This window comes from Dipodomys merriami, unplaced genomic scaffold, assembly GCF_024711535.1.
Source record: "Dipodomys merriami isolate MVZ:Mamm:240054 unplaced genomic scaffold, mDipMer1.0.p SCAF_25, whole genome shotgun sequence".
NCBI classification, from domain to species: domain Eukaryota; kingdom Metazoa; phylum Chordata; class Mammalia; order Rodentia; family Heteromyidae; genus Dipodomys; species Dipodomys merriami.
The window spans coordinates 13,813,561-13,827,781 of NW_027203937.1; the positions used below are offsets into that span (position 1 = coordinate 13,813,561).

At 36.2% G+C, this 14,221-nt stretch overlaps 1 protein-coding gene across 2 annotated transcripts in view; it reads left to right on the forward strand.

Moving 5' to 3' along the window:
• Positions 1 to 14,221, forward strand: part of Rsf1 (remodeling and spacing factor 1) — a 128,035-nt gene that overhangs the window by 76,915 nt on the left and 36,899 nt on the right. Inside the window, exon 6 of one of the 2 annotated variants that reach the window (XM_070034934.1) lies at positions 11,485 to 13,244. In XM_070034934.1, the coding sequence (XP_069891035.1) occupies positions 11,485 to 13,244 (1,760 nt within the window). Of the gene's footprint in view, positions 1 to 11,484; positions 13,254 to 14,221 lie in introns of both variants that reach the window. The other variant, XM_070034932.1, reaches the window with a different exon arrangement.

A 14,221-nucleotide genomic window follows, 5' to 3' on the forward strand; every position in this document is an offset into this window, starting at 1 on the left:
AAGTCCTTTGTCCATTTTTCTGCACGTGTGCTTTTGTGATAGGGTCTACTTTATGTTGCTCGGTATAGTCTTGGTTAAAAATCCTCCTGTCTCAGCCTTCCAAAGTAGCTGTATACATGCATGTCACCATGTCTGGCCTGACCATTTTTTGATGGCGGTGGCGGTTGTACTAGCATTTGAGTTTGGGCTTCATTTTTGTTAGGTAAGCACTCTGCTTTAGCTTAACTTAGTTTCACTTAGATCATTTTTCTTCTGGTTATTCTTGAGATAGGATCTCACTTTTTGCTGAGCCTACCTCAACCACAGTCTCTTATATATGCTTCCTGTGAAGTAGTAAAAACAGGCTTTTCCCACTTTGCCCATGTGTTGGTGGAGATGTGGTCTTGGAAACTTTGCTTGGCTGGCCTTGAGCCACAATCTTCTCAGTCTCTACTTTCAGCCTGTCCATTTTTAAATTGTAACATTTTTGTTGTTGAATTTAAATTTTTTTTTTCTTTTGGATTTTTCAAACTCTTATGTCTATGAGAATTACAAGTATTAAACTTGGTTTCTGATGGAGCATCTTTTTTAATTTTTTTATGTTAGTAATGGGGCTTGAACTCAAAGAATTGTACTCTTTATTTTTTTATTTTTATTTTTTATTGTGAAAATACTGTACAGAGGAGTTACAATTACATGGGCAAGATAATGAGTACATTTCTTATCAGGCATTGTAGCCTCCTCCTTTGTTTCCCCTCCCCATCCTCGCCCCCCCCGTCCCCCCACCCAATCCTCCTTCCCCCCCCCACCAAAGTTGTAAAGTTTGTTTTTCTACGTAACGACTTGTACATCTCATTGTTGCAGTGGATCCACCTGTATCCCTATTTAAATGATTTGTTTTTTTTCCTTCCCTTCCACAAATAATACCAACCTCAAATACAGTGAAAGCAGGGGTTATACCATGGGGGAGAGACATACAAAGCAACAAAGAAATAAAAGAATTGTATTCTTGATGAGCTTTCTTGCTCATAGCTGGCAAAATTGTAGGAGTGAGCCACTGGCTCCCGGATTGATCGAGCTTTCTAATTTCCCTAACTAAGCAGCTGAAATCCTTACCATTCTGGATGTAAAGAGCCTAGTTTTAACCTTTAAAACAAAACCAACATAAGTTGGTTTTTTGTTTTTGTTTTTTGCTGGTCCTGGAGCTTGAACTCTGGTCCTGGGTGCTATCCTTGAGGTTGTTTAGCTCAAGGCTAGAGCTCTATTACTTCAGCCACGGGGCACCACTTCCAGCTTTTTCTGAGTAATTCTTTCCTGCCTGGGCTGGCTTCCAACTGCAATCCTCAGATCTCAGTCTCCTGAGCAGGTAGGATGACAGGCATGAGCTACCAGCACCCAGCTCCAGCTTAAGTTTTTGTTTACATCTTTCTAGTCAAACTTACTGATAACAATAACAAGGGAAATTAGTTTTACCTACCTTTTTTTTTTTTTCTACTAAAGACTTTTAATTTTCCTCTATTCTTCTGTATAAAAGCCCAGACTTTGTATTCTTTACTTGATGCTTTGAAGGAACTCTTTATAACACATGCCATATATATGAAATGTATTGCCTGAAAACAAAAAATGAAATATTTTCATTGAGACATACCATTCCTACATGTTAAGTATTCCTTTTAGTTCATATCCTCATTATTTCCCTGCTTATTATTTCAGATATTGGTAGTACTTGATGCATTAGCCATCTTTCTGATTTGAAATTTCTCTCTATATAATTTGTAAGTTGCCTCAATAAAATGTAGTAATTTTAAAGTAGTATGAACACTTCATTCAGTCTTTAGACTTTTTACTATCATCTTATAAAAATTTGTTCTAACTTTAACCTTAATTTGTGTTGTTTTGGTTACTCATTTGTTCATTCATGTTATTTGATCATTTTATTCATGGTATATATTTCCATGCACAATTGAAATAAAAACTAGAAAATGTGAGTTTCAAAGAAACACCAGGGGGACTGGGAATGTGGCTCAGTGGTAGAGTGCTTGCCTTGCATGCGTGAGACCCTGGGTTCCATTCCTTAGCACCACATAAGCAGAATAAGCCAGAAGTGGCGCTGTGGCTCAAGTGGTAGTACCCAGGCCCAGAGTTCAGCCCCACAACAGAAAGAGAGAGAGAGAGAGACAGACCGACAGACCGACCGACTGACTGACCAGGATAACAGAAATTTAAGAGACTTACTATTACTGCCATGAAACTTTTTTTTTTTTTTTTTTGGCTTGAACTCAGGCCCTGTGCACTGTCCCTGAGCTATTTTGCTCAAGGCTAGCACTCTTAACACTTTCTGTTTTTTTTGGTAGTTAATTGGAGATAAGACTCTAGGATTACAGGTATGAGTTATGGGCCTTCAACTTTTTAAGGTTGTTACTATTTCTATTCAATTTCTTAGAGTGGCATTCAGAATCTTAAGAGTTTGGCTTCACCCCCTCTTTATAGTATGGTCTTCCATTTCCTTACATAACTACTAGTTCTGTTTCATTTTCTCTTTATGTTGTAACCATTTCTCTTTGGCTTTATCATGTTGTCCCCTCAGATACTGCCTTCTTCTATTCCTTATAGAAAGCCTGAATGTACTTCAGGAATCATGTGAAGTAGGTTCACATGAATTCAGGGTGTGGGTGCTATCCTCAGCTTTTTTGCTTAAGACTACTCTGCCACTTGAGCTACAGCTTCACTGCTGGCTTTTTGGTGGTTAATTGGAGAGAAGATTCTAACAGATTTTCCTACCTGGGCTGACTTCAAACTGGGATCCTCAAATCTTTGTCCCCTGAGTAGCTAGGATTACAGGTATGATCCCTTTCTCAGCTCTTCTAGGACTTTATACTGTTTTAATCTTATATTAGAGCTAGTCATAGCACTAGGCTTGAAGCTGTCAAATATTAGTTGAATTGCTAGTTTAAAAGCATGGTAGATGTTTAGGTGGGTTTTAGGAGCCTTTTATAGCTGTTGAAGATTTCAGTATGTCATCTTAGGTACCTGATAATTAATTGTGCTTTTAAAACTTTATAGCATTTAATACACAGTTTCATTCTATAGTAGGTACTGCATTCTAAGTTGGAAGGTACCAGAAAATTTAAAGGGAACTTTTCTGAGATAAAATTGAGGAAAATTCAGCCAACCAATCTATAATTTGGCTAATTGGAAAAAGACTATCCTTTTGTTATTTTTTTATAGTTATATACTTTGTTTGTACACATGAAAAGATAAAGCATTATTTGGGAATCTGTGGTAGAAAATTGAATTTGCAGATTGGCATCTTATAAGCAGTAAACAAGATTAATAAATAATACATTACTTGTATATTTAGTATATATACTATATGTGCTATAGTATTTGTATGGATAGTAATGAGATATAAAGAAAGCAAATAATTTGGGGAAAGAGAATATGTATAATCTCAGATTGGGGCACTAACAGGCCTCATTGAAAGGGTAACACTTGGGTTAAAGACAAAGGATCATTGTAGATTTAGAAGATACCTCAGAAGTTTGTGTGTGTGTGTGTGTGTGTGTGTCTGTCTGTCTGTCTGTCTGTCTGTCTGTCCTTGGACTTGAGCTCAGGACCTGAGCCTGGTCCCTTAGTTTCTTTTGGAGATTAGATTTTCACAGACTTTCCTGCCTGGGCTGGCTTTGAACTGCCATCCTCAGGTCTCAGCCTCCTGAGTAGCTAGGATTACAGGTGTGAGACACTGGCACTTGGCAACCTGAGACCATTTTTATACAGGCAAAAAGAAATGGGTGACTATAAAGTAGGAGCAAGTCTACATAATTTATAAAGAAAATCAGACTAGATCAAACAGGTCCAATTTTACCTGTCCCCTATTTTGTTCATTTGTTAATCCTTTTCTAAAACTTTAATACAGGATTTCATTACATTGTTCAGACTGGTCCCAGATTCCTGGGCACAAATGATTCTCTCCATCTCTAGTTGCAGGGGCTGAAGTCACATCTGGCTTGTACTTAAATTGTGTTTATTTAATATCTTAATTGTCAGTGATGGTTTGTACACTATAAATGCAACGTTTAGACTTAGGACAGATGGTTTTCAAAGATTAAATTACTTACTGTCTGACCCTTTATGGCATAAGTTCCTAGCCACTGTGAGCAATGTAGCTAAAGCACAGTAAGAGTGTAATATTGTAATATAGAGAGAAATGAGATCAGGTAACTTAAGTCTTGGAAAGATGGAACAGAAAAACAGATTGTATACATTTCCTTAAATTTATTGAAAATTTTTATTTAAAATCTAAATAATGTGAGATGGCCATGAAGAATTGTCATTATTAATTATCTTCCAACATTTTTTTTTCCTCTCACTTAATTTCAACATTGCAGCCAGAGAGAACTCATTAAATCCGGGAATGATAACAATGTACTCTAAAAATTCTGAGTAGCCTGGAAGAATGAGATCTGAAACTTGGGTGGAAGCATTTGCCTTAGTTTTAAATAAGCATCTCTGTTTTTACAGGAGCAAGTTGATAGGCCTGGTGATTGAAAGGAGCTGCTGCCTTGTGCCTTCTGTTTTCCCTGTGCAGTTGAAAGCAGAATCATTTGAAAATGTGAATGTAACAGAGAGATTGGAGGTTTAAGGATAAGGAAGAAGATTAAAAGAGTTGTTGCAAAAGAAAATAGATATCTAGGCAGTGGCAGTGTGTCAGGGATACCTGGTAGCCCTGGATTCAGTGTAACACCAATTTTGTTTTCTTTTGTACTAATAAACATGAGTACCTGATGGACTTCTACTTATAATCGGCTCATTGTGCCTGTTTATTATGAATTAACTCTAAATATATCTTTTTTTGGGGGGGGGTCCAGTCGTGGGGCCTGAACTCTGGGCCTGGGCGCTGTCCCTCAGCTCTTCAGCTCAAGGCTAGCACTCCACCACTTGAGCCACAGCGCCACTTCCGGCTTTTTTCTTTTTGCTTATGTGGTGCTGAGGAATCAAACCCAGGGCCTCATGCATGCAAGGCAAGCGCTCTACCACTGAACCACCTTCCCAGCCCTCTAAATATATCTTGATAGAATAAATACAACTTTGAATCAATTCATGAATACTGGAATCCAAAAAAAATATTTTGGACAAGATTAGATTTTTATTTTTGTGCTATAATCTATCTTTCTCTTTCTTTCCTTCTTTCCTTCTTTCCTTCTTTCTTTCTTTCTCTCTCTCTCTCTCTTCTCTCTTTCTCTCTCTCTCTCTCTCTCTCTCTCTCTCTCTCTCTCTCTGTCTCTCTCTCTCTCTCTTTTGTGGGTTATGTGACTTGAACTCTGGGTCTGGGTGCTGTCCTTCAGCTCTTCAGCTCAAGGCAAGCACTCTACCACTTGAATCACACCCCCACTTCCGGTTTTGTGGTGGTTTATTGGAGATAAGAGCCTCATGGATTTTCCTGCCCCGGCTGGCTTTGAACTGCGATCCTCAGATCTCTCCTAGGTAGCTAAGATTATAGGCATGAGCCACCAGCTCCCGGTTTTGTGCTATAATTTTCTTAAGCCCCCAATTGGCCATATTACAAAATGCTCAACATACTTTACTCAATTGGTACATTAATTAAGAACCTCTGATTTCAAATATATGCAGCAGTATAAAAGCAGTAACTGCTTTTAGTTTTAGTGACAGTTCAATGTGAATGGAAGTGGTATAGCCCTCTTATCTTGACATATTTGGGGTTTTTTTAGTATTGAAAGACCCATTTCCTAAGAAATCACTCTTGGGGAAAAATCAGGATATTTGGTCATCCGAATTTGGTCTTTTAAATTAGGTTCCTTATGATTTATCTGAGTATAGCGGTATTACATGTTCACAGTAGAAAACATGAAAGAATATAAAACAAAAAGTAAAAATGAATATTCTGTGATCAAGAAGCAGGACCACTATTAAATAGTTGCTCTATTTCCTTCTGGTCCTATTTTAGCCATGATTATTTATTTATCTGTTTGTTTGTTTGTTTGTGGTTAACATTGTGTGCTCAGAAATTTCTCATGTTTTTATTTCTACAAAAGAAAGTTGTAGATTATACTAACTGCAAGTGTTTGAACATATTCCTATTACTATAGACTTAAAAAAACTTAAAAACATATACGTTACCTCTAGAAAACACTTTATTGACTGATTTGCTTTTTCAATTCAAATTTCTTTGAGTTATTTGTTGGTATCCATAGTCCATTTTCTTAAAGTCTTTAGTTTTATGTTTTACTTTAAATGGTCATTTAAGTGAATCTATTACTCCTTCAGTGCATACCATAGTATTTGTTAAATCTTACTATGAAAGTGGGTCAAATGCACTTAAAAGAATTTTAAATTAAATGAGATTATTGGAATATGTTGTACATGTGGAAATGTAACAATGAAATCTTCCTTTGTTTAACTAATGTGAAGTAATAAAAACTAAAAAAAAGGGCTGGGATGTAGCTCAGTGGCAAAGCACTTGCCTACCAAGTGCAACGTCCTGGGTTCGATCCCTAGTACCAAAAAAGAAAAGACAAAAAAAACAAAAAACTAAAAAAAAAGAATTTTCAATTAAACTTGATTTTACAATTTGTATAAAAAGAATTCTTGTTAATAAAACCTATATCTTAGTAGTTATTGTAAATAAAACCTGTATCTTAATAGAGATATCTGAATAGCTAATGGTGTTCTTTGTCAACATTTAGACTAAACTTTGTTGAAAATCCAGTTTATTCAATTTAGTTAGCAGGTATTCAACCATCTTCCTGATGAATAATCCATGAATTTGCCCTAAAGAAAGAATTCTATAGATTAGTAGACAGAACGATTGTGAATAATTATAATTCTGGATAATAAATGTTACAGAAAAACCTTTAACCGGGCATGGTGGTACACATTTGTATTCCCAGCACTAAAAGACTGAGAGAAGAAGATCATAAATCCAAAGCCAGCTTGGGTAAGCCCCAGTATGTATAAACAAAAAAGGAATAATTCTTTATAGAAAAGGAATCCATAATGACATTAACTGGGCTCAAAGGATGCAAAAGTTTAATCAGCCAACATTGATGCTTTCCGTGCAGTTATTAATAGTCCTAGGAAATAGTTGCTGTTAGAAAGTGCTTCATATGCCTCACTTGAAGTATTTAAAAAAGAGTAACTCCATGAAGATGGAGCTTGTTTTTTTGTTTTTTGTTTTTTGTTTTTCCTTTCAAGACTAGTACTCTACCACTTAAGCTATAGTTTTACTTCTGTCTTTTTGGTGGTTAATTGAAGGTAAGAGTCAGACTTTTGTGCCTGGGCTAGCTTTGAGCTTGATCTTCAGAGCTCAACTTCCAAAGTTGATGGCCCCTGACAAAGTATAGATATTTGTATTTCAATGTTAGTGACTTCAGAGTCAGCAAAGACTTAGCAGTTCTCTTAATTTTCCAAAGGTCTCATTGCTGGTCAGTGTGGATATGACTTAAGGGCAGTAAAATTTATTTAATTTATTCTTTATTTTTATTGAGTTAGTTCACATTGACAGGAAATAGCCTAAAACACTTTGGTTCTCAGCATTTTGGCCTAACAGCTCTCAGGGGTTTGCTAATGTTTGCTTTTTCTTTTTGTTTTTGTTTTTCTTTGGACATTGTGGGGCCTGGGCACTGTCCTGAGCTCTTCAGTTAAGGGCTAGCACTCTACCACTTGAGCCACATCACCACTTCCAGTTTTCTGGTGGTTAATTAGAACTAAGAGTCTCATGGACTCTTCTGCCTGGGCTGGCTTTGAACCGTGATCTTCAGATCTCAGCCTCTTGAGTAACTAGGATTACAGGTGTGAGCCTCTGGCACCTGGCTTTCTTTTCATTTTCTATCCATCCCTCTTTTCTTTTCCAGGAACAGCAAGAATTCTCTGAATCATTCCCACACATTTATTTATAATTGTGTTGTATATGTACACAGCCATATCAATATCAGACAATTTGTGTTTTAAACTTCTACAAATGCTATTATAGTACAACTTACTTTTCCAGTTGATTCTGTTTTTGAAATCTGTATTGATTCATGTATACTTGAGTTTTTCTTTTTTACTTATTATGTGGTGTTTATCCCTTCCCCTGATTCATAGTCATGCTTATCTTCTTTTGTATTTAATGTAAGTATACTCCCTAGAAATAGAATTGATGAGTGATATAGAATATTTCAAGCTTTCATGTAGATTGTTCTAATTTTTTTTAAAGCTGGTCTATTTTATTTTCTTTTTTATTCTAATTTTTTTGTTTATATTATTTGTACTAAAATTTTGGTAGAGTCTGAAACTTTCATACTAGTTTGAAATGTTTTATTTCATTATAGTAGCAGAAAAGAACTAGAAAGAAAACTAATAAACCTTACCAGGGATTAGTCACCCAAACAATGACAAGTCCAACATATACAAAGTAGATAAAGTTTTGTGCTTATGAGAAAGAGGAAGAATAGGAAATAAAAGTGGAAGAACATCAGAAAGTATTGTTAATTTTTTCTTTTATTGCTTGAAATAAAAAGTCAACTGGTAAGTCTAGGTGTGATACAGTATTTACATAAGACCATCAAGAAACTTATTTAGACTGTTGACTAAAAAGTCTGTTGATTTAGTCAGTCTGTAACTTTGATTGCTGCTGCTTCAGGTTGTGTGTTTGTCTGGACACAAGGACAGGAAAAGGGCAAAAGGCCCAAGTCAGCTGAATCTTGTATCATGACCCCAAATCTTCTTGATCATAACCAGATCATATGACTTACCGCTATAAGGTGTCCTGAGGCCAATATTAAAAAGCATGAGGCCCCAAGCTTGACTCCTAGTACCAATAGTAATTTACATACCAGTAATGTAATAGTGAAGGTTATTTAGTCCAGATGTGTACATGAAGATGAGGATGTAAGGCTCAGACACACTACTAGCTGAATATTAGGATCCGTGAACTTGATGGTCATATTAGGTTAAAGCTGATTTTCAAGATATATGTTTGTTTTGTTTTGTTTTTGGTCAGTCATGTGGCTTGAACTCAGGGCCTGAATGGTTGTTCCTGAGCTCTCTGCTAGCACTCTACCACTTTGAGCCATAGCACTACTTCCAGTTTTCTGGTAGTTAATTGAAGATAAGAGTCTCACAGATTTTTCCTGCACAGGCTGGGTTTGAACCTAGATTCTCAGATCTCAGCCTCTTAGTAGCTAGGATTATAGGCTTGAGCCAGCAGTGCCCAGCTATGATCTATAATTTAACTTAAAATATTTAATTTGTTTTCCTGCTATACTAGCCAAGCTCAGTGAATAAAAATTTACTAAACCTGTTTTGAAAAAGAAATTGAAGACAGACGCGCACGCACGCACACACACACACACACACACACACACACACACACACACAACTACAGTGATAATATCTCTAAATATTTTTAGCAATAGACCGAAAGCATTGATGGTGTAAAGAAAAAAAGCTAATATTCACATCTCAGGCTGTGTTTTGTAAGTCTGTTATTTGCCTCATAATTGCGCAAAAAAGGGAAGGTTACAGTGAAGGCATTTACTTGTAATGAAACACTGTATTCTTATTTTCTAAAAAGCCCTGTTTTATCTCCTCCCTTTTGTCCATTCCACTTATTTCTTTATGAAATAGATTCTTGTTTATCAATAAGTATTTGCAGGGGCTGGGAAGGTGGCTCAGTGGTAGAGCGCTTGCCTTGCATGCCTGAGGCCCTGGGTTCGATTCCTCAGCACCACATAAACAGAAAAAGCCGGAAGTGGCGCTGTGGCTCCAGTGGTAGAGCGCTAGCCTTGAGCTGAAGAGCTGAGGGACAGAGCCCAGGCCCAGAGTTCCTCAGGCCCCATGACCAGCAAAAAAATAAAAAAGAATTTGCAAACAATTTTAAAAGAAATTTCTTTTTTAATAATTTTTTATTGAGATTAAGTGATTGCACAAATTTCATAGTATTGTGAGATAGTGATACTTAATTAAAGTCACAAACAAATTTTAACTTTCACAAGGCAAATCGTCATTATCGTGGTCTATAAAGTTTGTGAATTTTATGAGCTTTGACAGTACAACTAAGAAATTAATGTCTTAATAAACCTTGGTTTAGAATTAAGTTTTTCACTTTGCAAAGACAAGGTGAAGAGATGAATAGTATACTAAAATTAGTAGTAACAGCTTCAGAAAACAGCTTAATTTGTGACCTCATTCTGTTTACCGGTGTGTACTTCTGTCACATTCAAATTTTCTGTATTGGATATTCCATAGAAGTAGAAAATATGTAGTCATTCAGGTAAAAATGATGGATATATCTAGAATGTTTCTTTATAAATATTAACTTTTCGCCGGGCGCTGGTGGCTCACGCCTGTAATCCTAGCTACTCAGGAGGCTGAGATCTGAGGATCGCAGTTCAAAGCCAGCCCGGGCAGGAGAGACCATGAGACTCCTATCTCCAATAAACCACCAGAAAACCGGAAGTGGCGCTGTAGCTCAAGTGGTAGAGCGCTCGCCTTGAGCTGAAGAGCTGAGGGACAGCGCTCAGGCCCAGAGTTCAAGCCCCACGACCGACAAAAAAAATAAAATAAATAAATAAATAAATAAATATTAACTTTTCAATAGTGAAATTTGATAAATTGTTATACAACCACCTTATGACGTTTGATTTTTGAATATAGCCCTTCTTTCCTAAGAAATGTCAGTGTTTCTATGAGATTCTTAAGGCAGCAGGACCCCAACCAACTTTGTGAGAAATAAACAAGAACAAAGGAAATAACCTAAAGCATTACTAGCAGTTGTCCTATGGTAGCAGGATTATGGGCATTTTTCTTGCTTTTTTAAAAAAAATTGTTGTGTTCATGTTGCATCAGTGATTTGAAGTGATTAGTAACTTGCAAAGCATGTATGTCTGACTGGAAATATTTTATGTAACATTTTTATTTTATAGTTTTGAACTATTGAGCTCGTATAAATGGAGTTGTATAATATTTGCATTCCAATTGAGAACACTAAAGCTAAAAATAAGATGCAGAAACCCAAGATAGTTGTTTTTTACGCCTTTTATTATTATCATTGTCAAATGTTTTTGTTGAACATCCAGGGACAAAAAAAAATCTCTCTCTCTCTCGCTCTCTCGCTCTCTCTCGCTCTCTCGCTCTCTCTCACTGTCTCTCTCTCTCTCTCTCTCTCGCTCTCTCGCTCTCTCGCTCTCTCGCTCTCTCGCTGCCAGTTCTTGAGCTTGAACTCATGGCTGGGGTACTCTCCTCAGGCTGGTGCTCTACAACTAGAGCCACACATCTACTTCTGACCTTTTTTTGCTAGTTAATCAGAGATAATAGTATCATGGGCTTTTGGTTAGCTTTGAACTGTAGTCCTCAGATCTCAGCCTCCTGAGCAGCTAGGATTATAGGCATGAGCCATAGGGCTCAGCAAAAGCCACCTTTTTTAATAGAGAACTTTCTAATGGTAAAGTCTCTTGTATTTTCTAATCTTGAAAACTTCTGTAATTAAACTTTTCTGGTTTTTAGAGGAACAAAAAGAAAACGGAAAGATAAAAAGTGATGAACGACCAAAGGATTCAGTAAACCATTCTACAGCCAGTGTTCTAGAAGAGACTACTGTAAAAATTGAAAGAGAAGATGAAACAGAACTTGTGAAACTACCAGTCATAGTAAAACTAGAAAAACCTTTGCCAGAAAATGAGCAAAAAAAGATTATCAAAGAAGAAAGTGATTCATTCAAGGAAAATGTAAAACCAGTTAAAGTAGAAGTAAAGGATTGCAGAGGAGATCCCAAAGACAGCAGAGGTAGTGTGGAAAAGCTTGGGCTACAGGAGCCTGAGCGCCTAGAATTTGGTGTCAGCATCAAATCTACTCAAGACATTTCAGAGAAATCTACTGAAGAAACTGAGAAACTTAAAAATGATCAACAGGCCAAGATACCACTAAAAAAAAGAGAAATTAAACTGAGTGATGATTTTGACAGTCCAGTAAAAGGACCATTATGTAAATCAGTTACTCCAACAAAAGAGTTTCTGAAAGATGAAATAAAACAAGAAGAAGAGACTTGTAAAAGGGTCTCTACTATCACTTCTTTGAGTAATGAAGGGAAACAACTAGTAAATGGAGAAGTTAGTGATGAAAAGATAACTACAAATTTTAAAACAGAACAAATAGAGACAAAGTTTTATGATATAAAGGAAGATAACTCTAGCAGCCCATCTAAGGACAAAAATGTTCTCACAGAGGAAAATGGAGGTGAATGTTTAAATTCTGTTATAACAAATATGAAAACAAATGAGCTTGACAAAGAAGCTGTCCCTTTTGGTGTAGATAGTTCATTGTCAGTCTTAGAGACTCACAGTCAGAGGGGGCAGTCAGAGGAACCTGGTTCTCCAAAAATGGAAACATCTCATGAGTTTTCTGAGTTTCCAAAGGATCTTTCTTTAAAGACTATTTCATCTGCTGCTGAATCTTATACGATGAAAGTTGAAGCAAAGTCCCCCAAAAGTAAGAAAGAGAACCTCCCACCCATCATAGAATGTCTTGAAAAAATAGAGAAGTCCAGAAAGTCTTTTCTTGATAAAGATACACAAAGATTAAGTCCAATACCAGAAGAAGTTCCAAAGAGCACTCTAGAATCAGAAAAACCAGGGTCTCCTGAACCTACTGAAACTTCCCTACCAACTAAAATGAGTGGCCACAATGAGAAACTAGCCTCAGAAAAAGAAGCAGAATGCCAGAGTCCAAGTTCTGTTGAAGCTCAGTCCCTGGTAAAAGCAGATCCAGAAATTCTAAAAGAGAGTTCTGAGTCCATGAAGGTGGAATTGGATAATCTGGATAATGCCCAGACTTCTGGCATAGAGGATGTTTCTGAGACAAAGAGTTCTACCCAAAAAAGCAAATTTAAATATAAGTTGGTTCCTGAAGAAGAAACCACTGCCTCAGACAATACAGAGATAACCTCTGAAAGACAAAAAGAAGGCATCAAATTAACAATTAGGATATCCAGTCGGAAGAAGAAGCCAGATTGTCTCCCCCAAATTCTAGAACCAGAAAGCAAACAAGAGAAGACAGAAAAAGAAGAAGAGAAAACAAATGTTGGTCGCACTTTAAGAAGGTCTCCAAGGATATCTAGACCCACAGCAAAAGTGGCTGAAATCAGAGATCAGAAAGCTGAAAAAAAAAGAGTGGATGGGGAAGATGAAATAGATGAAGAGTCAACAGCTTTACAAAAATCAGACAAAAAAGAAAATATGAAAAAAAGCGAGAAGGATACAAATTCTAAAGTAAGCAAGGTAAAAGTTACATTCTTTTACATTTTAATTGGAAATACAGTCTATAGCTTTGTGTTTTGGGCTAAAATATAGTCATTCAAAGACAACTAAAAACTTTCTTTATCTTATCTCATCAGTTATCCCCACATACTAAATTTCAGACCTTATAATCCTATTATCTTTTCAACTTTTAAAAAATTATACGCAGTATTAGGAATATATTCTTTTTATACACTCTTCAAGTTGCAATCAACCTATAGAATTATAAAATGAAAATTCCCCATAACCACTATTAACAGTTTGGGGTATATAATATTTTGATCACTTTCTATGCACTTATATCTATGTTTATAAGCATATTATCAATTAAAATAAATTGAATGAAGTCTGATTATCAAATAAGAAATAAATTAAACCAAGTGTTCATTCTGCTAGAGTTTTTCACACAGGAAGTTTCTATATTTTTCCATGTCAGGAGATATAGTCTACGTTTTGTTTTATTAATGACCACATAGTATTTCATAGTGTGGATATACCTCAGTGTATTTAAACACTCCCTTATTAATTGACATTTAGGTTGTTTCCAATTTTTCACTATTACAGGCAATGCTGCATTTTGAAGATCCTTTTGGACATGAGTGAGTATTTCTTTAGAATAGACTCCTAGAATTGGAATTGCTGGGTCAAGGGGCATATGTATTATATATTTATATATAGTTTTTGCCACACTGCCCTTCACAAAGGCCCTAATCATGTACTGTGTCATTATCAGTGTCTTGACAGTACCTATGTCCCTCATTTTAATCATTAGACTTAGAATTAAGAATTTGGTTCCCCTCTCCCCTCCCTGTCTCTTTTTTAAGCAAAGTCTTGTACTTGGCTAGCATATATGAATTTGTTATAATTACAGATGCTGCTTTTATTTTTTATTAATTTAAACCAATAAATTATCATTGTATATGATCTCTTGTTTCCTGGAATATGGAACT